At 39.3% G+C, this 26,854-nt stretch overlaps 1 protein-coding gene across 1 annotated transcript in view; it reads left to right on the forward strand.

The window, feature by feature from the left end:
* Positions 1-26,854, forward strand: part of SLC7A6 (solute carrier family 7 member 6) — a 49,628-nt gene that overhangs the window by 9,154 nt on the left and 13,620 nt on the right. The window contains exons 2-5 of the mRNA XM_024202235.1: positions 2,329-2,900; positions 9,719-9,844; positions 12,057-12,201; positions 19,260-19,383. Coding sequence (XP_024058003.1) covers positions 2,369-2,900; positions 9,719-9,844; positions 12,057-12,201; positions 19,260-19,383 — 927 coding nt within the window. The 5' untranslated portion in view covers positions 2,329-2,368. The remainder of the gene's footprint in view (positions 1-2,328; positions 2,901-9,718; positions 9,845-12,056; positions 12,202-19,259; positions 19,384-26,854) is intronic.

Here is a 26,854-nt window from a genome sequence, read left to right on the forward strand (position 1 = left end):
ACTAGCATACATGAAGTTACTTAGACTAAACAAATCCACCTCCATAGTGCTTTATAATTAAAGTAGAATTAGCTCCTCAAGACTCGGTAGGCTCTCTCAATCAGGAAAGCTTTTACCTATATCTTCACTAGCAAATAACATCCTTGAATGTCAACATCGTCTCCCCAAATAGTTTTTACAGCACTGACAGGAATGTAGAAGAGCTGGTATGATTTAGGGCCTTAGATTCTTTCTCACTCCCTGCTAAAAGGAAATAAACAGACCTAGCTTTGCCTCCCCTTCCTAGGTTTCAGTGAGGGAAGAGGCTATGTTCTACCATGCTGTGAGTGTATGGCTAAATTGGAGCAAATTTTCCATGAGCTATTTTCTGGTTGGGCTTTTTTCCTCTGAAAATAAATGCCAGATAACTATGGGGAAAGAGGGAAATCCTGAACCTTTCAGAACCCTTAACATTTGGGGAGAATAAATCCTTTTTTTTTTTTTAATAATTTTTTTTCCTGAAGCTCTTTTCTTTTACTTGTGATGGTATATTCTGTCATACAGATGTTTCTGTGTGGGATGACTTTCCCAAATCTGACTGAGTTTGACTGTATTATGCCATTACTGTTTGCTCTGACAGAATAAAAGTTTAACATTTTAAACAAATATTTTAAATCTTTAAAAAAGCCTTAAGGGAGGATTTGCAATAATACAGCAGACCTATTTGATAATATAATAGTCTTTCAAATGCAGTCAATATTTTAATTTATGTAAATAATACTATTTTTGTATACTTACTGAATTTTTCTTTTTTTTTTTTCTTTTATGCAAAGAGATAGAAGGCTCATACTGGACATAATGTGAACGGGCTATATTCCATTCTAGTAAATGGCTTACATTCCATTTCCGTGTAGATTACATATTTATTTGGTTTAAAATATTTAAAATGGCTTGAAAGAGTAAGAACATGTTCTAAGTATATTAGCTCAGAATGTTTTAATTAACTTACATTTTAGAATATAATGTTGACAATATAACAAAGGATTTGATTTTTTTCAAAAGGAAGGATCTATAACTGCATGAACAAAAAGTGAGTGCAAATTACCATAAATACATGGACAAGTGTGTTTATACTTGTATGCCCAGGTAGATGCATCTATTAATTAATTTCAGGCACAAATACCTGAATTGTGTGCATAATTATATGTTGGACCTACTGAAAATCAGACCATAAATACTTTGTATGTGCCTTTTCCCTCTTTACTAGGTTAGTGCCAGGATCAATTTCAAGATAAGAAGTTTAATTTGGGAATGAAATACCCCTAATTAAGTTTCTGTTATAAAGAAAATATAATCCAAGATAAACTAGTTGCTTTCTCTGCTAGAGCAACTGCTTTGCCAAATCTCACCCAGACTTGCGTCTCTCTGCTCTGCAGTAGGCCCCTGAAATGTGCACTCAGGATTTAGTGCTTGGCAAAGACATACGAAAATGATAGCACATTTTTAGGAAAGGTGTAGGCTCGCTCTTATGAAACTTCTGATAATCCAATCAGAAGTTAGATTTTGAATGAAAGCTAGTGTCAATGCAAATTAAAAATCCATTTGTATTTAATCAGATTGTTTCATCTCTAAACTTCTATATTGTGTCTGTATTTCAGAATTGTTGATATTGGTATCATCTTATGTCTAAGTGTTAAGGCCAGCAGTGATTCTTTATAAGGAGGAGGGAGGGTAAGATCCTCTGGAGACTTGAGATGTAAGATGTTCAACTCTGAAGTCCCGGAAAATAAATGTGAACCATTCAGAAACTTTATACACACTTTTTCCACTTCGGTATTCTTGGGTGCTTTTAAAAACAATTAGTTATGGAAGAGGAAAGAATGAAACTTATTGAAATGTGGGTTTTTTTATATTGCAATAAACCTGTCATCTTCACGACTTCCACCTTCTATTCTTTCTCGTACTATGCTTTCTCTTTCCTTATACACCTCCATTACCCCTTTTGATCTTTCCAATTCAACTGACAGGTGTCAATGACCTTTGAATTTTCTCTGCTCTGAGCTTCCCCACAACTTCCCCCCTTGCAAATCAGCACCATGTATTTTTCTTTTCACCTTTTTCTTCCAAGATATTTTGAGACTGTCACTTGTTCAAATGTCATGTTTTACCATCCAAAGATTTACCCTTATTCAAAATCACATAGCACAAGGTAGCAAAAGAGGGATATTACACAAGAGGAGGTTACACAAGTCAGTCCTATGCTCCACGTAGAAAGAAGAATTGATGTGACGGGTTAGACAAAAAGTTATTGATGTTATTAATTTTTAGCTGTCTGTAATTTTGTTTTAGATTGGGATTGATGTTATAGAGAATACACAACAATTCCACAATGGAAGAAAGGGCAAATGGTACAGTGGCTCATAACTCACTGGCTGAATACTCTCCCATCAAAGAAGCGGGCAAGCCAGATTCAAGTGACAGCTGTGAAATGTATGAAAGAAACAAAGAAACAATGCAGCTGAAGAAAGAAATCTCTTTGCTTAATGGAATCAGCCTCATTGTAGGCAACATGATTGGTTCGGGTATCTTTGTCTCACCTAAAGGAGTTCTCATCTACAGTGCCTCCTATGGATTGTCGCTAATAATCTGGGCAACCGGGGGGATTTTTTCAGTGTTTGGAGCACTCTGCTATGCTGAACTAGGAACCACTATTACCAAGTCAGGAGCCAGCTATGCATATATCTTGGAGGCCTTTGGGAGCTTTATTGCTTTTATTCGCTTATGGACCTCATTATTAATTGTTGAGCCAACTAGTCAGGCAGTTATTGCAATAACCTTTGCTAACTACATTGTGCAGCCTGTCTTCCCTTCTTGTGAGCCTCCTTATGTTGCCTGTCGTCTCATCGCAGCTGCCTGTATATGTAAGTATTATGTGACAACTAATACGATTATTATCTTGACTGTGAACATCTATTACATAGAGTCCTGTTTAGATTCCAGAACTGTAGCATTCTGAATCTAGAATGGTTTGAGTTAGAGCAGGGATCGGCAACCTTTGGAACGCGGCTCGCCAAGGTAAGCACCCTGGCGGGCCAGGCCGGTTTGTTTACCTGCCGCGTCCGCAGGTTCGGCCGATTGCGGCTCCCACTGGCCGTGGTTTGCAGCTCCAGGCCAATGGGGGCGGCGGGAAGTGTCATGGGCCGAGGGATGTGTTGGCCGCCGCCCCCATTGGCCTGGAGCAGCGAACTGTGGCCAGTGGGAGCTGCGATCGGCCGAATCTGCATACGCGGCAGGTAAACTAACCGGCCCGGCCCGCCAGGGTGCTTACCCTGGCGAGCCGCATGCCAAAGGTTGCCGATGCCTGAGTTAGAGTAAGGAAAGGAAATGGTTTCCAGGTAATCAACATAGATTGGATTTGCATGACAAGGATATTTTGACATCTTAAAGGCAAGATATTTCACTCTTAGCTAAAATTTAGCTCAAGTCCTAATTCTTCTTGGAGGAATTTTTAATTATGGCTGGCAGAATTTAGCAGTGGCATCTTTAAACAGAAAGGCTAGGTTTATGTAATTTTCTCTGTGTGTCTCTGCCTCCCTCCATGACTTCCAGAAAACTCAATTTCTTATTAGAAACCTTGTGTGCTTTCAAACACACACTATTCACTTATAAACTTCACTTTCAGGGAATAGCTTTATTGACAGAGGCCTATCTTTTGGAACTCAAGTAACTTTTTTTTTTGTTTGTTTGTTTGTTTTTTTTTAGTTGGGTGCTGGGTGAATTGATTTAAATCAAGGTGGTTTCTATAATTATTTAAATCCGTAAACAGGGAACCTTGATTAAAATAATGGATTTTTAATCTTGTTTTGCATTTGTACTTTTCAGTTCTTTTCCTAAAGAAAAATTGTTTCTTGTTGATTGGTATAACTGTTAAAACATGGTGTTTTGCAACTAAATATAGTCTTTATTAATACTAAATTTATACTAATGTTGGTACTTTTTTCTAACTTATTGCAATTCTATATCTTAATATACATTTATTCAGATTCTTAATTTTTACACATTTTTTAGATGAATGACATTTATTTATTACAGAGTGATCAATTGTTTGTGATTTGTGTCTAGCTGCATTTAGAAGACATTGACATTAAATTAAAAATGCACAAAAACAGCATTTTCAAATTGTTATTAAATAAAATTATCTGAAGTGTGGTAGATACATGAGAAATATGCTGTGATTATTTTTCTTATTTAAAACTATTTAATAAAACAAAGTATTAGCTGTACATAATGAATTGGACTGATTGTTTCTGGTCACCAGGTCCTTCAAGATTTTAGAACTAGTAGATCTCATCCTCATTGTTTTTATTTATAGATTTGGAAGTGAAAAACAAGCTTTTTCAACTTCCAAACAGTTTCTCAACTTTGATTGAACTCTAGTTATTCAACTGAACTGGTTTAAATGAAGAAAATATTCTCTCAGCGCCTGCAGAAGAGGCTATTGCTGTCAAAAGCTGGTTTAGTACTTAGCCAGTGACTTCAAATTTAAATTTAAAAATCCAACTTTTTGATTTAAAAAAAAAATGTTTATCCACCATGGGTAGGTTAGTAAAGTTTCACTAATCTTTCCTTCTCATACAGATGAGAAAATACCTTTTGTGCCTACGATTGTAAATTACATGTTTTTTATAAGGCTCTGATAGTTGAAAATCCCCTTTTGTACAATAAGGAAACTGATCTCATGGATCAGTAACTGGTTAAAAGATAGGAAACAGTCTATTTTCATAATGGAGAGAGGTAAATAGCAAGGTCTGCCAACGATTTAGGGTGTTCAGCATATTCATAAATAATCTGGAAAGGGTGTGAGGTGGCAAAATTTTCAGATGATACAAAATTATTCAAGATAGTTGAGTCCAAACTGATTGCGAAGAGTTACAAAGGGATCTTACCAAACTGAATGACAGGGCAACACAATGGCAGATGAAATTCAGTGTTGGTAAATGCAACATAATGCACACTGGAAAAAATAAATCCCAACTATACGTACAAAATGATGGGGTCTAAATTAGCAGTTACCACTCAAGAAAGAAAGAGATCTTGGAGTCCTTGTTCTCTAAAGTCGTCTGCTCTGGTGCAGCAGCAGACAAAATAACTAACAATGTTGGGAACCATTAGGAAAGGGATAGAGAAGAAAGAAAATATCACAATGCCACTATATAAATCCATGGTAAGACCCCACCTTGAATACTGTATGCAGTTCTGATCTCCCCATCTCAAAAAGATATATTACAATTGGAAAAGGGCAACAAACATTCTAAGTGGTAAAGAAGAGCTTCCATTGGAGGAGAGATTAAAAAGACTGGGACTGATCAGCTTAGAAAAGCGACGACTAAGGGGAGAGATATGATAGAGGTCTATAAAATCATGAATGATCTGGAGAAAGTGAATAAGGAAGTGTTATTTACCCATTCACATAACACACAAACCAAGGGTCACCCAATGAAATTAATAGGTAGCAGATTTAAAACAAACAAAAGAAACAAACAAAACAAAAGAAAGTAGATCACACAACCTACGTTCTCCCTGTGGAACTTATTGCCCAGGGATGATGTGAAGGCCAAAAGTATAACTTGGTTCAAAAAGAATTAGATAAGTTGATGAAGGATAGATCCATCAATCACTATGAGCCAAGATGGTCATGGATGCAGCCCCATGTATTGGGTTTCCCTAAACCTCTCCCTGCAAGAAGCTGGGACTGGATGACAGGAGATGGATCACTTGGTAAATTGCCATGTTCTGTTCATTTCCTCTGAAGCATCTGCCACTGGCTATTGTTGGAAGACTGGATACTGGGCTATGTGGATCATTGGTCTGGTCCAGTATAACTGTTCTTACGTTAAAGACAGAAATGAGAGAAAAACAGACACATTGTTTTTGGCTGAAGAGGCTATGGCATTCATGTTTGATTAACCTAGCATTAGATCTTAACATGTGTCTATCTTGGAGAAGGAGAGGTAATTTCATAAATCAGTCTCCTTTGTGGTTATGGCAGCAGGGAGAAACCTTTGCAGAAAAGCTTTGTTTTAGAAATCAGTTGTGTACTTTAAAATCCTGCCCTCAACCACTTGACTTCCTTGCTAGGACTCGCCCAACTGCACTACTTTTATGTGTAGCTCTGTCACTACAGAAGTCCTCCCTTGCTACTTGGCAGCAGCTTGCAACCTAAAATTGAGAATCACATAAAATCTGTGAAGGGTACTAACTTGTTAAGGAAAACCAACATAAGCAGTGTGTCTGAACATTGTTGGGGATAGTTTCTGTGCAAAAATGGAGATTTTGTTTTCCAATATACATAGTAACAAATACAAATTGTTTACTAGCTGATATACTGCAAGATCATCTGTTTCCTGAAAATTCCAAATGTTTGTGACACTTTACCACTCACTTCTGAAATCTTTACTATCATGGGATGTTATCTCAAAATGCACAGGCACACTTTACAATGCTATCAATATAAGCCAGCAAATTGACAACAGCTGCAACAAAATTGATAGAAGTAATCTTAGGGCAGGTCTACACTGCAGGGTTAAGTCAACCTAAGTTACGCAACTCCAGCTACGTGAATAACATACCTGGAGTCGACATAGCTTAGGTCAACTTATTGCAGTGTCTACACTGCGTTGGGTCGATGGGAGAAACTCTCCCGTCGACTTACCTTACGCTTCTCATTCTGGTGGAGTACCGGAGTCGACAGAAGAGCAATCTGCAGTCGATTTAGCGGGTGTTCACTAGACCCGCTAAATCGACCCTCGGTGGATCGATTGTCGCAGTGTCGATCCATGGTAAGTGTAGACATACTCTTAGTAACCAGAAAAAAGCATAGTCTAAAAATGAAATGGTTTGATTTGTCCAGATTCTTAATTAGATTTTTTAAACTCCAGAGATAGGACAGCACTTCACAATCAAATTGTCATGAAAACCGAGACCAAATGTTCTAACATCTTTGCAATAGGAAAATTTTTCATAAAAAAATCATTTGCATATGGAAAATCACTACCTAAAAACTGTTGGCTAGAATAAAAAATCCTGTTCACATAAGTATTGTTTCTTATAGAGTAACAAAAACAGCTGTTTGTTTATGTTGGAAGGCAGATCTGATGCCAATTGTTTTCCCCTGAGTGTTTCTCAGGAGCTGCTACAATCATGGTTTTCGAAATTTGATACTTCTGTTTTTCCCAGTCTTGACAAGTTGAAGGAAATGTGGTTCATCCTTTTCAGTTGCCAACTTTTCAAGTTCACCAGTCTCACACTTGTATGGGATCATTACCCTTGTTTTTTTATTATTTTTGAATTATTATTCTTCCATGGGGGAACTGGACTAAGTACATTCCTATCTCCATGTGCTGCCCCCTTTTTTTTCCTTGTTGGGTTGTAGCTCTTTAACCAAGCTTTAACCTATATAAGAGAAGGAACTTTATTCCAGAAAATTGCATTGTATATTAGTTAGTTTTGGTTTGCCACTACATCACTTTATCAATCAATGTGACTACATTGTTTAAGATACCCTTATAATACCATGTTTTTTCAGTAAGAAAGCTTAGTAAAATACAATTGAATTTCACTAACCATATATTGTTTGCTCGTGCAAATATCTGCATCTGGGGAAGTGCCTAAAATGCAGGATTGAAATAGATTAATTATAATCTGGATAGTGCAAAAATTAATCTGAATTGTAGAAAAACAATGAAGATACAGTTAGATAATTCCTGAATATTCAGATGGTACTTAGGATGCGAAGGAGCTGTTTAATATTTTAAAATATTTGAGGAAAAAATGAACACAAGAATAGAGCAATACTGCGAACTGTTGAGTGTAGTGCTAGCAACAGCAATCAGAGGAGAGATGATCTGACAAATTTGGTTACATGAGCAATTCTAAAGTCATAGAATCATGAATGATTAGGGTTGGAAGAGACCTCAGGAGGTCATCTATCCAATCCCCTACTCAAAGCAGGACCAAAACCCACTAAATCATCCCAGCCAGGGCTTTGTCAAGCCGGGCCTTAAAAACCTCTAAGGATGGAGATTCCACCACCTCCCTAGGTAACCCATTCCAGTGCTTCATCACCCTCCTAGTGAAAAAGTGTTTCCTAATATCCAACCTAGACCTCTCCCACTGCAACTTGAGACCATTGCTCCTTGTTCAGTCATCTGCCACCACTGAGAACAGCTGAGCTCCATCCTCTTTGGAACCCCCCTTCAGGTAGTTGAAGGCTGTTATCAATTCTCCCCTCACTCTTCTCTTCTGCAGACTAAATAACCCCAGTTCCATCAGCTTCTCCTCGTAAGTCATGTGCCCCAGCCCCCTAATCATTTTCGTTGCCCTCCACTGGAGTCTCTCCAATTTGTGCACATCCCTTCTGTAGTGGGGGGACCAAAACTGGACGCAGTACTCCAGGTGTGGCCTCACCAGTGCCGAGTAGAGGGGAATAATCACTTCCCTCAATCTGCTGGCACTGCTCCTACTAATACAGCCCAATATGCCATTGGCCTTCTTGGCAACAAGGGCACACTGCTGACTCATATCCAGCTTCTCGTCCACTGTAATCTCCAGGTCCTTTTCTGCAGAACTGCTGCTTAGCCAGCCACAATTAGCTGGAATACTTGTGAGATTAGAAATCTTCCTTTAATTTCACCGGGGGCGGGGGTGGGGGAGAGTGTATTCCCAAAGAGACAGGACTGAATGTTTTCAAATTATTTTAAAGTTGTCAAATAGGGCTATTATTGAGCTATTTGGGAAATATCCTCAGGTTAGACAACATTACTTAATGTGGTCCAAATATTATGTGCCTTTATGTTGTAAAGTATCATCTAGAGTTGAGCAGTCTGTGAATAGCTAATGCTGAAGGAAAATAAAATGGTAATCTCTACATAATTTAAGTAAAAGAATACATTGTCTATAGCCAGAGGGGCTCAACTCTTTGACGAACCAATCTTAAAGTACTGTTATACAGGAATGTGAATTTGTGTTCCCCAAGGTGACTCCTTATTTCCATTTTCATCACACTAACACCAGTTTTAATTTAAAAAATTTCCTATCAGTCAAATGTTGCCTTATCTGTGGAGCTTACCCTGCTAATTGGTCAGATCTGTTCTAACCTTGTCTTTTTCAACTGTTGGCTTTCCAAATTTCATATTTTAAAGACTATAAAACCTGTGAAATTATCTTGGATGTTGAACTAATCTTCAAGCTACCAAGAAAAGGGCAAAATAATTAACTTACCATTTTTTACATCTGTCTAAAGGAGTTTTGAGATGACCCAGAACATTATTGTAAAAGATAAAATGAGAGGACATTCTCTGCGGCCTTTGGCTTGAATGATAGTTGCAGAACGGGGCCACAAGAGTGAGGGGTAAAACCAGGAAAATGGGAACAGGCCCAGCAGGTCTGACATGTGGTGGAGGGTCTTTCTTCCTGTCCTTGGCAAAAAGAATCCAATATGTCTTTAGAATTGATGTTCCCCACTCTTGTTCTTTTGTCATAAATTAAGCAATGCATAATAGTAAGACAGTATGTTGTGAGTACCAGTAAACATTGCTTAGTTTAATTTTCCCAGGCTCTTAAGCTTATTTTAGCATAGTTTAAATTTAGCATCTATACACTGACGTGGACAGTAATTAAAATCTGTGCTTAACAAAGATCATGCATAACTTCCTTTTCATCTTCCTTTTTTGTCTCCTAGGTCTTCTAACATTTATAAATTGTGCCTATGTTAAATGGGGAACAAGGGTGCAGGATGTATTCACGTATGCTAAAGTCATTGCCCTTATTGTCATCATCATAACAGGAATTGTTAAACTATGCCAGGGTAAGCTTATAAAACTAATTAGAGGTTGGTGTGTATCAATAAGGCTGGGGAATAATCAGTTTGGTTTTCATTAGGAATATCCATAGTAGCTGCAAAACAGTATTTTTAAATTAATCTGTAATGTTAAATTTATATTTATGTAATACCAGATATCTCTATTAAGCAATAAGGTCCAACATATCCATCCAGATATTAACAACTTGGCCAATGTTGTGAATGAAGATCATACTTGAATTGGCCTAACACACCTAAGCAATTTTACACCCTCTGGTTTGGAATGGTTAGTGGAATGAAAGAGCAAGCAGCAACATGCAGAACTTGCAAAATACGGTATGAATAGAGAAAGATGATCTCTCCGTCTAGTAAACAAATCATATTGTTAGGTTCAGTGATCCTCAATCTAAGCTTTTTGTCATCTGGATTTTGGATAAAATGTGCAGTTACACAAAACTGTACAATTGCAATACTTCTCTTCAGAAGTATGCCTTCACAGATATTTGTCTGTGAAGCTGAATGGACTCAAAGCCATTTAAAAGGAGCTATACACTTAGATGTGTGCCTCTGAAGGTGACTGTACTGCATCTATAGAAGGAGTATCAGCCCAGCTTACTTAGTTCCTGACTTCTCTTCTTTATTGTTCAGCATTAAATAGTTTATTGCTGGTTCTTTTTCTTATTAGTCGTAATATTTTAGTTTAAAGATGTTTTCCATCAAACTTTTTTTTGAGTTTTACTCCTGTGTATTTTGGAAGCTTTCTTTATTGGCTTAAAAAAGTACACAACCCAATTTTAAATTATATGAAAAATGTGTCTTTAGCCCAAATTATACTTTGTGTGTTTAGAGTGAAGTCATTGTTGAGGGACTGTAGCCCATGTTCTTTCCTTATTCTTGGACTGGTATGGAACAGAACGTGCCTATATGAGCACAGTGTGTCACTTCTTCAGTACAAAACACCTCTGCACCATCAGCTGCTCCATTGACCTTAATATGTTTACCACTAACATCCTGGATGCTGCCTACCTTCTTCCCTGCTCCTAACTTGGCTGTTGCTCCATCTTCCTCAGTGTCATCCAAGATACTGAGGAGGACAGAGGTGCAGTGACACATTAAAGGACTCAAATATTTGGGCTGGTCAACCTTGGCAATGCCTTATAAACTGCTTTTCCCACCCTACAAATAGCAGCCTATTGCTGTAAAAAGTACAAGGTGTTTAGAACTATAGCTATATATTTGGGCATTGGAATGTACAAGATAGTAACTTGCCTGCCTGTAGTCAATATTATAAACTGTTTATATTGTTATTGTATTGCCACTGTGCTGACAATGTCAGCACATGTTGGAAAAAAATCACTCCAAGTTGAAGAGTGACGTAAATGATATTAATCGCAACAGTATTGATAACACACAAGACTTAAGTGTACTTGGGAAGATTTTCTCCCAACTGTTATTTAATTACATTTTTACGTTCCCTTAATTGCTATCAATTTGGCCCTTTTGATACTTAAACTAAATTGGCCTACCTCTTAATATGCACATATTCATTGACTCGTCACATCTTTTTGTATGCACTTAAATGTTTACAATGTAATGGATTGTAGTCTGGACCTATGAAGTAACTATAACTCATCAAATAAATCAGAACTTTAACAAAATTTAAATACAGGTATTTATCCATTTGGATAAATGACTGATTTTATGAATCTGCGTGCATTTTGTAAAGAGTAATCCCTGCCTACCAACCCCGCCCCCCCCAAAGGCTTAGTTTTGACACACACAAACAAAGTGGTTCAGAATTTCAGAGATGGTATGACCCATAGAATTGTACCATTTCATTTGTATACATTGGCTTGAGCCGAAAGGATACTGCCAATGCTGTTACAACTATGATTGAACTGTATTTTGGGTTACAAGCCTGTACTTCACTGTCCCTCAGTTCTGTCTCTGGTGTTACTGTGAACAGGTCAGGTATTTATTGCATAATAATAATGCTTTCTGAGTTCTCCATAGAGTCGAATTTTTATAAAATTAAGTGCCCTGCTTATTCTCAAGGCTGTAATAGGCAGAATGGAAGGATGGGTCAGTGAGTGATCTTGAAGGAATGTCAAAATTCCTAGTCCTTGGCTTGTTTTGCAACTTTGTATATCAAACTAAAAAACATTTTTACTTACTGTCATACAATAATGTATATATGTATTTCTCCCCCAACACACAGGACATTCAGGACACTTTCAGAACTCCTTTGAGGGATCTTCTTGGGACCTAGGAGACATTTCTCTTGCACTGTATTCTGCTCTGTTCTCTTACTCAGGCTGGGATACCCTTAATTTTGTAACAGAAGAAATAAAAAACCCAGAAAGGTAAAGGATCCATTTTTTTAATAAGGATGTTATTTCATTAAACTTGGACAGTTCTTAAGTCACTAAGGTAGTGACTATTTTTCACTGAAATGTGTTCTGAGCTGACAAGAAATTTGATTATGGTAGAACTACTCTGTATGGACACACAACTCTCACAACTTTATACTGGATCACCAACACAGGATTATTAAGCGTAAGGTTTATTAATGGCTGAAACATTTTAAAAGTAAGGAAGCCCTGATGACTACGGCATACTAGTTGATTAGCAATCGTTACTTTGCTGTTACGTATCATGGATAGTTCTTTACAAATAGACTGTAATATTGCAGTGTAAATGGTGCACACAATGTTTTTATCTGTGCAATTGCCATGACAGTTTCAAAGTCTCAAAACATAATCCCCACGCACAGGTGAATGCTGCAAATGTGCACCTGACAAGTCAGTTAATTGTGTAGCTCAGTCTTTAAACAGAAATGGTTAATGTAAAATTCACATCTGTCTGACAATTTTTACCTATTACAAGTAACAGCTAAGATTGCTATAGCTGAAAGATGAGAGAGAGAGAGAGAGAGAGAGAGAGAGGTTTCCTTTTTTCCCCAGCTGGCTTGCTTTATGCATTATTAGTCAGTTTGCCCTGTTTGAGCTTTCACACAGCAAAGGAGAATTTCCTTTAAGAATTGTTGTTGCAAAATGACAATTAGCAACCATCTCTTTTAACTGACTAGATTTCAGGTTGACAATGTCTCTTTTTAACCACTTTGCTAGTGAGTGGTGTACACCTACCCATAAGAGATTTAACACTGTGCGTACGTTAGTCATCTTGTCTTTCTGCATCTGTTGCCAGAGAACATTTATTTTAAAAACTCCCTTTTGAGTGCTATTGCAATATCTTTCCACCTTCCTCTTAAAGATAATATTCTGCTGTGTTAACAGTTAAGTAACTTTTTTCTATTGGATTTCATGTAAAAACAAACTTTCTGCTAGGAACATTTAATTTAATTAACATTTACATCTATTTGTTATTCATAGCTCAAGTTTCTAATGCAGCAGGCTTTATTCCTGGCAGTGACTCTCACTCATAAAGCAAGCTTCAAATTCTAGTTGCCCATATTATACTAATGCTCAAAAGAATAAGGAGGTGTTTTGGTCTCCTGAAGTTCCTTTCAGAGTATGGTAGAAGTTTTCCATAATCATCCTGTCTAATGCTTGTCCTGTGAAAGTTCTAGTCCACAATTACATGTGAAAAGGTCCCTGGGCTTTTTTTTTTCCTTGAAGATTAATGCCCTTGAAGAGCCATTCCAGCTTTTTTGTTTCATTAGGTGACATGTCTGCATTTCTTCTTCATGCTAAGGTCCACAGATCCATTACAATGGGTACTTCAGGCTGCTTGCAGTTAGGGGGCAGAACCAGACCTCTCGGTCAATGGCAACAGGAGAATGTCCTTCCTCCATTTCTCCCCCCCACCCCCCCGCTTCCATGGTGCTGGGCAGGTTCAACCAGACCACCTGGCTGCAGAGCTTTTCTGATGAAAATTCTTAATTTTGAATTGTTTGAATCTCTGTCACTCTGTGTCTAATTTCCAGCCATGTCCTAGAACTGCATTTGATTTTGGGGGAAACTCCCCTCAGCTCTGCTTCCCCTTCTGAGGTGTTTGCAGTGCCTGGTGCCCCGGCAGGCTTTAGCAGCAGAGCTAAGCTGAAGAAAAGGCAAAATGAAAGGCCTGTCTCACTGGGGAGCTTGGTCCAGTTCTGTGGGCAGAATGCAACGTCCTTCACAGCTTAGCCCAGGCAAGGTCACCGCTATTAACTTTCCCTGGGCAGGAAAGGAGCCAGGTTGGATTAGAGAGGCTAACTCTGCTGGGCAAAATACAGCCAAGGCCAGACTGGATTGCCTCAGCCCCCTCTCCTGGCAGGAAAGGAGGCACATAGAAATGGAAAAGAACAGGCTCCGGTGGCAAGCAGCCTCTCTTCCCCTAGCTACATGAGGGGCAGTGAAGCCAGAAAGACAGCATGCCAAATGGAGGATCATGCCTAAATCCCTATATAGATCACACTGGCAGCCATACCTCTGACTGCAGAACTGAATCCCTCCTACCCCTCAGGTCAGGTGGAGGGTACTGGACACAACATGGACCCTACCAATACCAGAATGCAGTAAGGGGCATTTGGGCCCAACTCTCACCCTCTGCTGCCACCTCTATAACATCCCCCCCAGGGACCCTTATTCATATCCTATGCTGAGACCTCCAGGGGAAACAGACCCATCTGCCCCACGTGGATCCCATGCAACAAAGGGGTCGAGTTTATGGGAGCCCATTGTTGACTCCCAGATCTCTCCTGAGACACCCAGAAGGGGTCCATGTTGGGGAGGAGAGACAAATAAGACTAACCTCTTTGAGGACAGTCCCATTTTAGGTCCTTGGACAGTTCTTATGTTTTGCAGATGGATGGCAGCGTTTTTTTCTTTCCCCAACTTCACCCATTACCGTCTTACATGTGTTCTCAGGGTCTCTCCAGGATAGCAATAGTATAGGCTTTAGGGAAAAAGGAAATTTGCTTCTCTTTCTGGACTGTTTTTCTGACTGGGGTTCTGTAGAGAGAGGAAGCTGAAACAAACAGAGTGGTACGGTTTCTGGATTATCTTGGATTCAAGAACTGCACGACACTAAGGAAGTCAGTTATAGGCTCGGACAGATGATAAATAGCATCAGGGAAAAGGTCTCATCTCAGAAGACTTGTAATAGATGATTGCCATAATGGAAAACAAGTGGTAACACAGATCAAAAATCCATAATGGATATGATACCTATCCACTAATTCTGGGTACTCCTCCTGCATCTTGCCCTATCTCATTCATGGGATGAGCATGAGAGCTAGAGATCTACTTCCCATTGTATATTATTTGCTCCCACAACTGGTGAATGCAGAGAATTAGGGTTGTTGGTTTTGGGGTGTTTTTTGTACCATTCCCTGATTTAGTTCAGAGAATGGGTACTAGAAAGAGAGCAAAGCATCCACCAGCTGAAACATAATAATTCACTGATGTCTCAGAGCACTGCTCCTTCCATTGGTAACAGATCTGTTTAGAGGTCGTGTCAATCAACATCTCTGATTGATAACTGGGAAGAACACAATCAACCCTACTCTGGAGAGAGATTCTCCCATCCTGGGTGGAGTCTTCTGTCTGTGTGTACTACCCACTAAAGGGGAGATGAACATCAAAACACATTTGGTAAAGTTGGATTAGCAGAGTGGCTCCTACACGCAGAAATATCTCATTCATGGTAAGTCAGTTTGGTGGGCTGGTGATCAGCTTCTCTGCAGCTGGAAACAGTAAATAAAGTGACATGCAGCCTCTGTGTCACGACTTGGAGTATGAGGTGGGGAATGATATCTTGTAAAGCTTATCAGGGTCCCTCACTGTCTGGCCAACTTTTCCATTGCTTGCCAGATATGAAACAGCTTCTGTATGAGGAGAGATTAAAGACTGGGACAGTTCATCTTAGAAATCTCACATTGGTACCTTCTTTGCGTTTTGTAAAATCTGCAGTGAAAGTGTTCTTAAAATGAACAACATGTGCTGGGTTATAATCCCAGACTGCTATAACATGAAATATATGGCACAATGCAGGTAAAACAGAGCAGGGAACATAAAATTCTTCTCCAAGGAGTTCAGTCACAAATTTAATTAATGCATTTCTTTTTTTAACGAGCATCATCAACATGGAAGCATGTCCTCTGAAATGGTGGCCGAAGCATGAAGAGGCATATGATACCTTGCAATGCTGGCTACAAAAGTGCCATGCAAATACCTGTTCTCACTTTCTGGTGACATTGTAAATAAGAAGCAGGCAGCATTATCTCCTGTAAATGTAAACAAACTTGTTTGTCTTAGCGATTGGCTGAACAAGAAGTAGGACTGAGTGGACTTGTGGGCTCTGAAGTTTTACATTGTTTTGTTTTTGAGTGCAGTTATGTAACAAAAAAATATACATTTGTAAGTTGCACTTTCACAACAAAGATTGTACTACAGTACTTGTATGAGGTGAATTGAAAAATACTATTTCTTTTGTTTATCATTTTTACAGTGCAAATATTTGTAATAAAAAATATACACCTTGTATTCTGTGTTGTAATTGAAATCAATATATATGAAAATGAAGAAAAACATCCAAAATATAATAAATTTCAATTGGTATTCTATTGTTTAACAGTGCGATTAAAACTGCGATTAATTGGGATTAATTTTTTTAATCGTGATTAGTTTTTTTGAGTTAATTGCATGAGTTAACTGCGATTAATCAACAGCTCTAATTTGTAGACCTTAGCATGAAGAAGAATAGAAAAATGTGTCTGTGCTTAGCTGAAAATTATCTTTCTGTGTAATAAGATCCACAGATTTAGCTCACTCTGGAGACAAATGGATCATCCACAATACAGATGGAAACTGACAGCCCAGTATTTGGGTTTGTTGTGATTAGGTAGAATATACCATGCACTGCCGTAGGAGAAATTTGTGTATTTCCTCAAAGTATATTTAACACAATCTCTAATTAAAAAAGTAGCTTTGAATTAACTTGGCTGTGGAATTTCTCAGCTGGAGGGAATTTCAGGAGGTGGTGCATTCATCTGATGCTAGGGAATGACAGGTCTGAACGCAGGCTGAAGTACTCATGGTAATGGATCTGTGGACCTTATTACTTGCACAATGGAAATTTTCAGGTAAGCAGATAATTTTTCCTATTCTAGCATTCCCTTTTAGCCATGCCTTTGTGAATTTCAGGTCAAGGTGTAGGAAGGCAGTCATGTGAGAGATAGTATGCAACCTCTGATTAATATTCAGGATACTCACAGGGAAGCCACATACAGTATTTTACATTCTCTTGTCAAAGAACTTGGGCTTAAAGTTGTATCAGACATTGAGGTTTGGACTTGAAGGTTCTTTCTAGTTTTGAAAATACCCCGATTCTTCCACCTTCTGCATTCATAGAGTTTTTAGGGGATTAATGGGAGAAGATGAATACCCCTCTGTAGTTTTGTGTTCGATTTTTTTTTTTTTTTTTTTTTGAAGGCATCTCATCTCTCTGTTTTCCATTTCCTGCCTGGGTGTAATGGGGCAGGCCTCACCACCAAAGTGCCTCCTGCTGGCCGTCCTGGGAATTAGCTCTCGTTTCACCAGCACGCCCTCATCTAGTAGTGTCTCGTCTGTTGTCATTCTCGCCTCCACCTCTAGCACCCATGTTGCTCCCCGGCCCGCGGCGTGTCCTTCTGGACACAGCCCTCCGGCTGTGCCCCACTCAGTTTTCTCCCCCGTTTTGGGGGACCTGACAGTGCTCAGTCCAGCCACTCGCCTCAGTGGCAAACTGCAATCTCTGGTCTAGCCACTCAACTCAGTGGCAAACTGCATTGCATGCACTGGCCACTCCTCTTGGTGGCAAGTGGGGTGGCAAGTGGAGGAGGACCCGGGCCCACCCGCTACTCCGAGTCCTGGACCAGGGACTCTATAGCCAGCAGCCATGTACTGCCCCTCCTCCTACTCCACCATCTGTTTCCCTGGGCCACTTCCCCGCAGCCCTAGCACCTTCTCCGCCCTTGTATCAGAGCCTCAGTCTGGCAGCCATCAGGTTGGAGCTCCCTCTTGCTCCCCTGACCTGCCCAGCATTGCTCTGTCCGTGGTGCTCTCTCTCTCAACCCTCCTACAGGGCAGCCAGTCCTCCTCCCTTGCCCTCCCAGCAGAGACTGCCTCTGTTCTGCTCAGCAGCCCTTCTTATATGGACCAGCCTGATCCTGATTGGCTGCTCCACTAAGCCTTCTCCCTATTGGCTGGCTCAAAAAGCCCTCTTCTGATTGGCTGGGTTCTGCGCAGCCTCCGCAAGGCTGCTTTAACCCTTCTTCAGCCGCCCCATCACACTGGGGTACTAGATTGTTACTAAATGTCTATTAGTAATATATATTTCAGGAATGATCCTTCTGTTCCTTGTTCTCCAAGAGTGTGGTGGGATATAATTATATTGGTTAATCTTTGGTGCAATTAAAATTATTGCTATTGCTGAGAAGAATGTAGTTATAATATATTCCCCATTTTCTCTCCTTTCTTCTCTGTGGAGCTGGCACTTTCCTTTTGTTCTTGTTTCACATCATTAAACTGTAGCTTAAACTGGTATTTGAAGTAAGTAATTGCTCTCTGGATGGATCTCAGCCACTAACCAGTACGATGCTCAGATCTTTGAACCATGAGTGTTGCATTAGTCATTATCTAGGAGAACAGTCCCAAGAATCATGGTCTGTTAGTTAAAGAGTTTTTAATTACTTTTGTATTGCACTGACATTTTGCCACAGCAATTTGACTTTATGGTAGTGATGACATCATAATGGTGTTGAATCCCTTTTTAGTGTCATTAAGTCAGTAATGAAAAAATCCTTACTCTATGCTAAATTATTTTTTAAAAGGTAAATGACTCTTTAAAATATTAAATCCAACAAATGCAAGAGGCTGACTTGGAGTTTGTCACTCTCTAAGAGTTGATCCAGTTTGCTGGCTTTGCCACCCTGAACAAGTGACAATTTTTTCAAAACTTTGTTTTGTTTTGACGGGAGATTTTTGAAAGAGGAAGAGCTTGCATTCAGTTTGATTACATTTGATAAATGTTTCTGCTTATTCTAGCTGGAAATAACTTAGATATTTCCATTGATATCTGACATTGACAGATAGGCAAAGTAAGAAAAATGCTACTTAGACCTTATTAGAGTTTCATTTAAGGATATTACTTTGACATGTGATGTTGACAGTTTGTGTTTTAACGGTGATAAAGCGTTAACTTTTTGAATCTCTTTTTAGTGTAATTATTGTCTGATTTCCCCCCATAATTTTCTGCAACTGTGAAAATTTAAATCTATTTTATAATAGGGAAAAAAAATTAACCCATAATTTTGCACAACTGTAGACATGTAAATAGATAAACAGTTTAAAAATGCTTAAAAAAAATATTGATATCTGTTGAAATCTTTTTTAAAAACCTAGAATTTTCCCAAGCCTATTTGCTGTTTTTGTCTCATCAGGAATCTGCCACTGGCTATTGCAGTTTCTATGCCCATTGTGACGGTTATCTATATTTTGACCAACATAGCTTACTATACGGTGCTGGATATTAATGCTGTTCTTTCTAGTGATGCTGTGGCGGTGGTAAGTCAAATATATACCATACTGCTGTATTGCCAAAACTTCATATTTTAGGGATAGATTTACTACTTGTGAACATTGTAGGTAAAGTCCCTGGTTACTCATGTCCCTTCCTGTGCCATGTATATTTCCCCTAAATCTAGAAGGGGAGACCAATTGAATAATTTATCATAAATACTTCAATCTAGTCTTAAACACAAATATTGTGAATGAGCATACTGTGTATTGGTTTCTTTTAACTTAATAGCAATCTTATTTAAAACCAGCACCTAATCCAAGCCACTGGCATATTTTGCAAAGATTCTGACTAGGTGTATGCTCCTTGAGATATTTAAAGAATAATAATAGGAATCATTAATACTTAGCATGTTCTTAGTCATTCTTATGCTATAGTCTTTAATAACTTGAAATGTGTTTGAAAAATGTTGTACTGAGCCACTAATTAATCTGTCTTCAATGTGAAGTAGCTTTATCTGTTTGCAAATAGAGATGTTGCAGTTTAGCCATGCTAATATTTGTACTTCTCTCTCTAACTAAGTTTTATCACTCATTGTTTCCTAGCCCTACTAAAATTGCATCAATTCCTACAATTCTCCTGTAAAACAGAAGTACAAAATTGGAAAAAAAATCTTGAATTTGGAGGATTGGATGCTCATTTGTGTGTTTTTTTTTTTTTTTAAAGTACCCTAAGTTTTATTCAGTAATTCACCTATTCTCCATATATAATGTCTTACAGATACAATATATCCTCTATATTCAGGATCGGCAAACTTTGGCACGTGGCCTGCCATGGAAAGCCGCTGGCGGGCCGGGCCGGTTTGTTTACCTACAGTGTCCGCAGGTTTGGCCGATCGCAGCTCCCACTGGCTGGGGCTTGCCGTTCCAGGCCAATGGGGGCTGCAGGAAGAAGTGGCCCGGCCCGTGCCGCTTCCTGCAGCCCCCATTGGCCTGGAAAATGGTACAGTGTAAAATGGTACAGTGTCTTCTAATTATGACTTGGAAGTTGGATTCTAATTCTATTTTCACAGTATTTCTTTTCAAAAGCAACCACTAAGTAGTTTCCATTTCTACTCATCTATATTTGATTTAGTGGATCTTGACACAGTGATTTATTGAATGTAGGTTAGGGTTTCCTTTCTAATGCATTGCACATTAGGACACACTGTAGACAAAGGAAAGTTTTGACGCTGGGGTAAAAGGCTGAAGTTATCCTAAGCATATGCAGTGATGTATACAGGGCAGCAGTGAAACTGCTAATGTTCATCTCACTCTGCCACTACTTACGATCTTTGTGAACAGTATCCAAGGTAGGCATTGGTGCTGTTCATGGTGGGGAGAAGGCCCTGGAACATTGAAGCTGGGAATAGAGTCGCTTTCCCCATTGTCGTCAGTCAGGAGGCTTTGGGGTGAAGGAAAAAAGACCAGTTTCCCTTTTCAGCAGCCAAAGCTGGAATGGGAGGGCTTCAAATCTGACACATACTAGCCAGAGGCTGGATCCAGACATAGCATCTTGGTGTGGGAATCCACCATACTTGCTCTTCTCAGTAACTGGGAGCTGAAGGAGTGGCTTCAGCAGAGTATAGCTTTAGACCTAATTGATGAAGCATTCCTCCTTTCATATATGCCGTCAGCCTCTGGTTACTAGGCTTAGTCCTTGTGTTAGTGTCTGGCAAATTTGTCCTTTCTCCCCATCCTAATCCCTGATATAAGATTTTTTTTTTTTTGGAGATTTCTAGCTCTGCAGTTTTTCTCCAGGCAGTTTGCCAATCCTAAATACACTTCATTTGTCAAAAGTTGCTTGCAAACTGTCAGAGATATGGTTTCAACTCTGGTCTTCCATTTCAACTTCAATAATGTACTGGAGTCCTTGCTACTCTTCATTTTTACGTATACAAACTAATTATTACTCTACAGAATGAGCACACCTTTTCAGGGGTGCTGGAACAATTTTTATAGTGGGGGTGCTGAAGGCAGAAACCATATATTTGGGTTGTTTTTACTACTTCAAGCCAGGGGGTGCAGCAGCACCCACGCACCTTTTAGACAGTGGTTGTGAACTTCTATGTCACTTTTCCCTGCCAGTAAATCTCTAATTTTTAGAGTGTTTTAGTTTCTACCAATTTATTTGCGACTCTGCTGTAGAAGGGGGGAAATGTACTAGGAAGTCATAACATCTTTCCATTCATTATATGGCCAGCATCTTATTCCAGGTTCAGGGTCTTATCTGACTTCATAATTCTAAGCATATACTTGGCTTTCTCTTTCATGATACTGCAGATCCCCACTGCCATGTAGTGATGGAATCTATTTCAGAGGTATTAAAAAACCATCCAACTGCTCCTTGGATGCAGAACCCAGTACTCTCTCTGTATCAGAATTGGTGTTGGGTTAGGTAGTATAATATTTTAGTTGTACGTATTTATCTAGTAGTATGTTTGTACTTAGATTTTTCCTTATTTTTGTTATTTGGACTCTGTCTAATGGTTAGATTCTTTCTGATTTGACAGATGGGGGAAAGAGGTCAGGTTAGTAGTTATCAGTTATGTAGTTGTGCCCAAGAAGTCCTTTGATCTAACAGGTCTGAATAGTTGGATGGTGTTGGATGGGTCTTTGGGTTTGAGCCCAGCTGTAGAAGTTATTGCATCCATTAGAGAGTCTTTGGGTTCTTGCTTGTGAGTAGAACAGCCAGGTCCTCTAAGAATTTGGGGTGCTGTGTCTGCTTCTAAGAAAAGGAAGCATAGTGGCTGTAAGCATTTCAGATTACTACCTCTTTGCTAGGTGTGGCCATGGCTCAGATGACAAACATCAGTTCCTCAGTTTTCTTTCATGCTTGTGTAGTTTAGGGATTTCCCCTCCCCTCCTTCAAGTCAGTATTTCCCTTCCAGGGCAACAATAATTTGCAAAGTAAACAAAACAGTCTTTTGCCCTCTCCTCTTTCCAGGAGCCATATGGCCTTCCCCTTGGATGTGGGAGAGTGAAGATGTTCACTTATGCAGAATCTTTGCGTCTGGTCCTATGAGTCCAAGGTTGATGGGGCATATAACCACTGTGCTGAGATCCCTGGAATAGACATGCTTTTCTCAGAGCTGCCTTTACCTCATATTAAATGGGAACATGGATCTGGGGGAGGCTCCAGAAGGGAAAGGCTGTGTATGCTAGCAGTTATCCTTTTGGGTTTACAATTTCTGAAGTTCCCTTTCCATTGTGATTGCTTTTCTAGGCCCATCTTCTGCATTTGGCTATTACTGTTCTTGGGTGTTTAAGCCTGTCACTGCCAGCTTCTCTTGCAGTGGAAAACTGGGAGCCTGATTGACTTTGCCAGCTAGCATCCAACCCACTTTCTTTGGTTGTGTTGATATCTTCCAAAAAGACCAGTTTGTGAGGAAGGCATCTTCTTCTGCACCTGTTAATTTAAGAACTTCTCATTAGAGGCAGTAATGGGTCGCTGCTTTCAGATACAATATGCTGAAGGACCTGCAGCCCTTTTCACCAGGGGAGTAATAACTTCTGCAGTATCTATTTGTCATGTGCTGGTTGTTGAGATTTGCAATGCTGCTACCTGAAGTTTTATTCATGCCTTCACAAAGCATATTCTCTCGTTTCCCAATACTGAGTCAGATCAGACTAGATTGCCGTTCAGGAGAGCAGTGTTTTCACTATCATTTCAGTTATTCATACTCTGCCTTCTTGCTGAGGCTTGCCACTATTTTCTAGTCTAACTGTGAGTATCTGCAGAAACAGTGTCATGAAGAAGAGGTTGCTTACTGACTCAAGTTGTTCTCCAAATGTATTGCCTCTGCAGATTCAGATGATTCTCCTTTCTCTCCTGTACTTTGGAGAGTTAAAGTATGTGCCTGAAGTTAGAGAAGAACTGAGGGACAGTTGGGGGACTTACAATGTTGGTTCTAAAATCCATGAACAGAGGCACATGCACATGCCTTCCCAGTGGTGAGATTCTCTGAAATGAGTTCCTGTCGCACAGTGCAGAGCACATGATCTCTCAGTGGAATATATGGAAGTAATACATTTGGAGAACAAAAGCTATTTTGCTAAGAGTATTTTTAAAAGGGTTGCTTATCTGCTTATGAATCTTGTACTTTTCTGACTTAAAACCTGATTGGAATTTCTTTGATATGCAACATTGATTGTTGGATATAGGCATATTGAAAGAGTTCACTCAATTTGAATTATGGATCTTTTTACCGGTTCTTACTTGTTAATTAGTAGGTCCCTCATCTCTTCTCATTTTCAGCATGGAAATCACTAGCACACCTTTGGGGCTGTGTAAATAGAAATATTACTGTTACTTTAGCCCTTGAAGATTGCATTTATACTTGCAAACTTTTGAGAGGTAATTCACTGCCTGTGCAGCTTCACCAGTGTAAACAGTCATGGAAACTATAGTATAGATGGGACTCAGGCATCTTTACCACATTCCTCAAACCTAGTCCCTGTCTGTTACAGCTTCCACTGAAGCTGCACTTGTGGTGCTTTATAGCTACAAAGTGTGTGAGTGTAGACACACCGAACAGGAGGTGTGAGATCAAGGGGTTGAGTCAGATCTGGGGAGAAGGATTGGCATGTTAGTGTAATTTTAAGGGAACACATTTTGTCCTTGCCTATTCTGCAGAATTTGTACCCATTTCCAGCCTTGTTGCAGCTCCTACACTAGGATTAGGAGCAGTGTAAACTCTAGTGCAGATTAAGCACAAACATTTTCACCACTGTCATGAATTTCTGATCTGAGTAGCTGCACTGTTGGAAAGTGGGTATGCAATTTTTTTTAGTGTAGATCTGGCCAAAGAGGCTGGGGTATATCCAGAAGAGCATATGCATGCAGTGGACTATATGCCATGCATGATTTCGGTTATTTAAGGTCTAATTGAGTGGTTGAAAGATGAAGAAAAGATTCCACCCTGTACCTTGCACTGCAGCAGCACCTTCTGTCCCTGGGAAAAGGGAGGAGTTATTTTCCATCTCAAATGATTTAAGGGGACCAATGTGGGTTGCAGTGGGGACCAGCCAGCAGGATTATCACTGAAAGCAGAGTGGAAAGACACTTTAAAAACATAGCACAACCTGACAAACTGCTTTCTATTGCACCACCAGAAATTAGAGTACCCCATTACATTTCCAGTTGATGTAGTCACTACTTTAGCGCAGGTCACTTGAATTTATTTGATCAAATTGAACAGACCTCACCCAGTGTTTTTCTTTAGACAAACAAGCTTTCTGTGAGTGGCACAGAATTTTACGCACTCAGCAATTTTGTTTTGTTTGGGTCTTTTGCACGTGCAGCTTTCCTACTTGCAAATGAGGTTACCATGAGTCAGTTTCCTTATTTCCTTTAGGAAACAATTCTCAAAGGTCAGGAAGCTAAAAGGGGGAAAACTGTTCTACGTTCTCACGCCAGATTTTTCTGTTCCCTGCCTTTGCCCTACAGTGCACAGACCTAGGCTGACAGGGGGAATCCAAAACAAAATGCTACACTGCACCCACTTTTCTCTCTCTGGGGAGAGAATGAGCAAGAACAAACCCACAGGGGAGATGTTAGTTACTTAATGTATTACTGAAAGGTGCTCAGATACAACAGTGCTGAGAGCAATATAAGAACCTGTATAAATGGAACCTGGAAGAGCTCACTCATGTGTGAGACAAACCTGAAATGAGCTACACAAACTGGCACTGCATAAGTTTTCAGTCTTATGCAGAATATCATCTTTGGTCTTTAGTTTCGCATGAGTTCTGAATTCAGGAAAGGCTGACATCTATTTACAATTATCCTTTTAGGACAGCGGTGTTTTGGAACTGTTAGTGTTGCATCATGATTTGTTGCACTGTCAATGTCTGGTGATCTTTGTCATCTTGTTACAATGCAAACTGAATGTTGTGAAGACAAAGTCCTTGTGTTGACATTCCTAAAATAAATGTAGGACTCTCTTATCTTCCTGCAACCCTTGCTTACTGAACATGGGACAGATCCTAAAACAAGGAACTACCCTGTGAATTTTGTTTTGTGGCAACATTTTATTGGGCGAGTTTTCTCTGCTTCCAGTCAGACTTCTTTAAATAGAACTGTTTGTACAGAACTATTATTTCAGCATTTCAGGGGGCAAAGTAGTAGTCTTGCAAATCTTGTTCAGATGTTGAGTCCAGCTGTTAAAGTCAAGAAGCCAAACTAACTTTCTCGCTGCAGGAAAAATAAATTTAGTAAATTGGGCTTTTGTGTTGTTTAACAAAGTAGATTTTTTGAGTGTTTTAATTTTGTGATCATTCTTCTGGGATTAATTTGTCATAACACTTCAGTCAGAAAAAAATGCTAGCAATTCAGCTGTAAAATGCACAGCTGGAAGCTCCTGGCTTCTGTACTTTCATTAAGGTGGTCTTAAAACAAAGTTCAGAATTAAGGTTGCTAGTGAGGGGAAAAAATACGGGTGTGTCTATATATAGTATGATAGTTGGGAGGGAGGCATTGTCCATAACGGAAGTGATTTATAATCCATTTATTCCTTTTACTGTTTTCTGGCTATAGAAACAGTTCTAGTTCAGGACTTGTCAGATCATAATGAGGATGATGATTTAATCTTAATGCTTCTTGCTCTTCAGACTTTCTCAGAAGAAACCCTGAGATTTATGCAATGGACCATCCCCATAATGTTGGCTTTCTCCTGTTATGGCGGACTAAATGCTTCTGTAATAGCTGTCTCCAGGTAGGCCCTTCTGTCACCCTCTGCATATTCCGTCAAATGCTCCATTCTTTCCCTTGTCACTACTGCTTCACATGTCTGTAAAAATGAACTTGAACATTCACCAGAAGCAGTGGTAGGTAAAATGGAGTTGATCAGCTCTCAGATGAGAGCTCCATGACTCATTTACTAATCGAGGATACGTTGTCATACAAGTAATCATGCCTATAATGGAAAACAGTCTCTAATCCTTTTTCTCATGCCATTGCACTTGATGTTGTTGTTTTTGATCCCTGTTCTAGTATTTCTCTGCCCCCCCCTGCAAACCCCCGTACAATACAAATATAATGTTTTTTTCATGTGGCCGGTTTTGTTGCACCTCCATAAAATTTTACTGCCATGAGTAACTGTGTAGGGATTCTTTTATCGTTTGTCAAAGGAAAATATAGCACAACCTTGAAGATGATATCGGCTGGTTTACAGAATAATTTACGACAAAAGTTGTAAGAAATTGAGTCTTCCTGTGGAAGTGAAAGATGATTTTATAAACATGAATTTATGAACTAAAAAGTGCATTTTGTCTTAGAAGTAACAAAGAAACCAGGCAGACTTATCCACTGCAACTATGGAATCAGAAAACACATTTGATAGGTGCTCTTCATCTATGCTTTGTCTGTTGAATTTGCACCACTGGAAATAAAAATTTAACCAGAAAGTTCAGGTGACTGAGAACCTTGAAGAACTTAATTTGGCTGAAATATCTTGTGGAAGATATGCAGAGCAAACTG

This window comes from Terrapene carolina, unplaced genomic scaffold (genome assembly GCF_002925995.2).
Source record: "Terrapene carolina triunguis isolate 2854851 unplaced genomic scaffold, T_m_triunguis-2.0 Scaffold130, whole genome shotgun sequence".
Classification (NCBI taxonomy): Eukaryota; Metazoa; Chordata; order Testudines; family Emydidae; genus Terrapene; species Terrapene triunguis.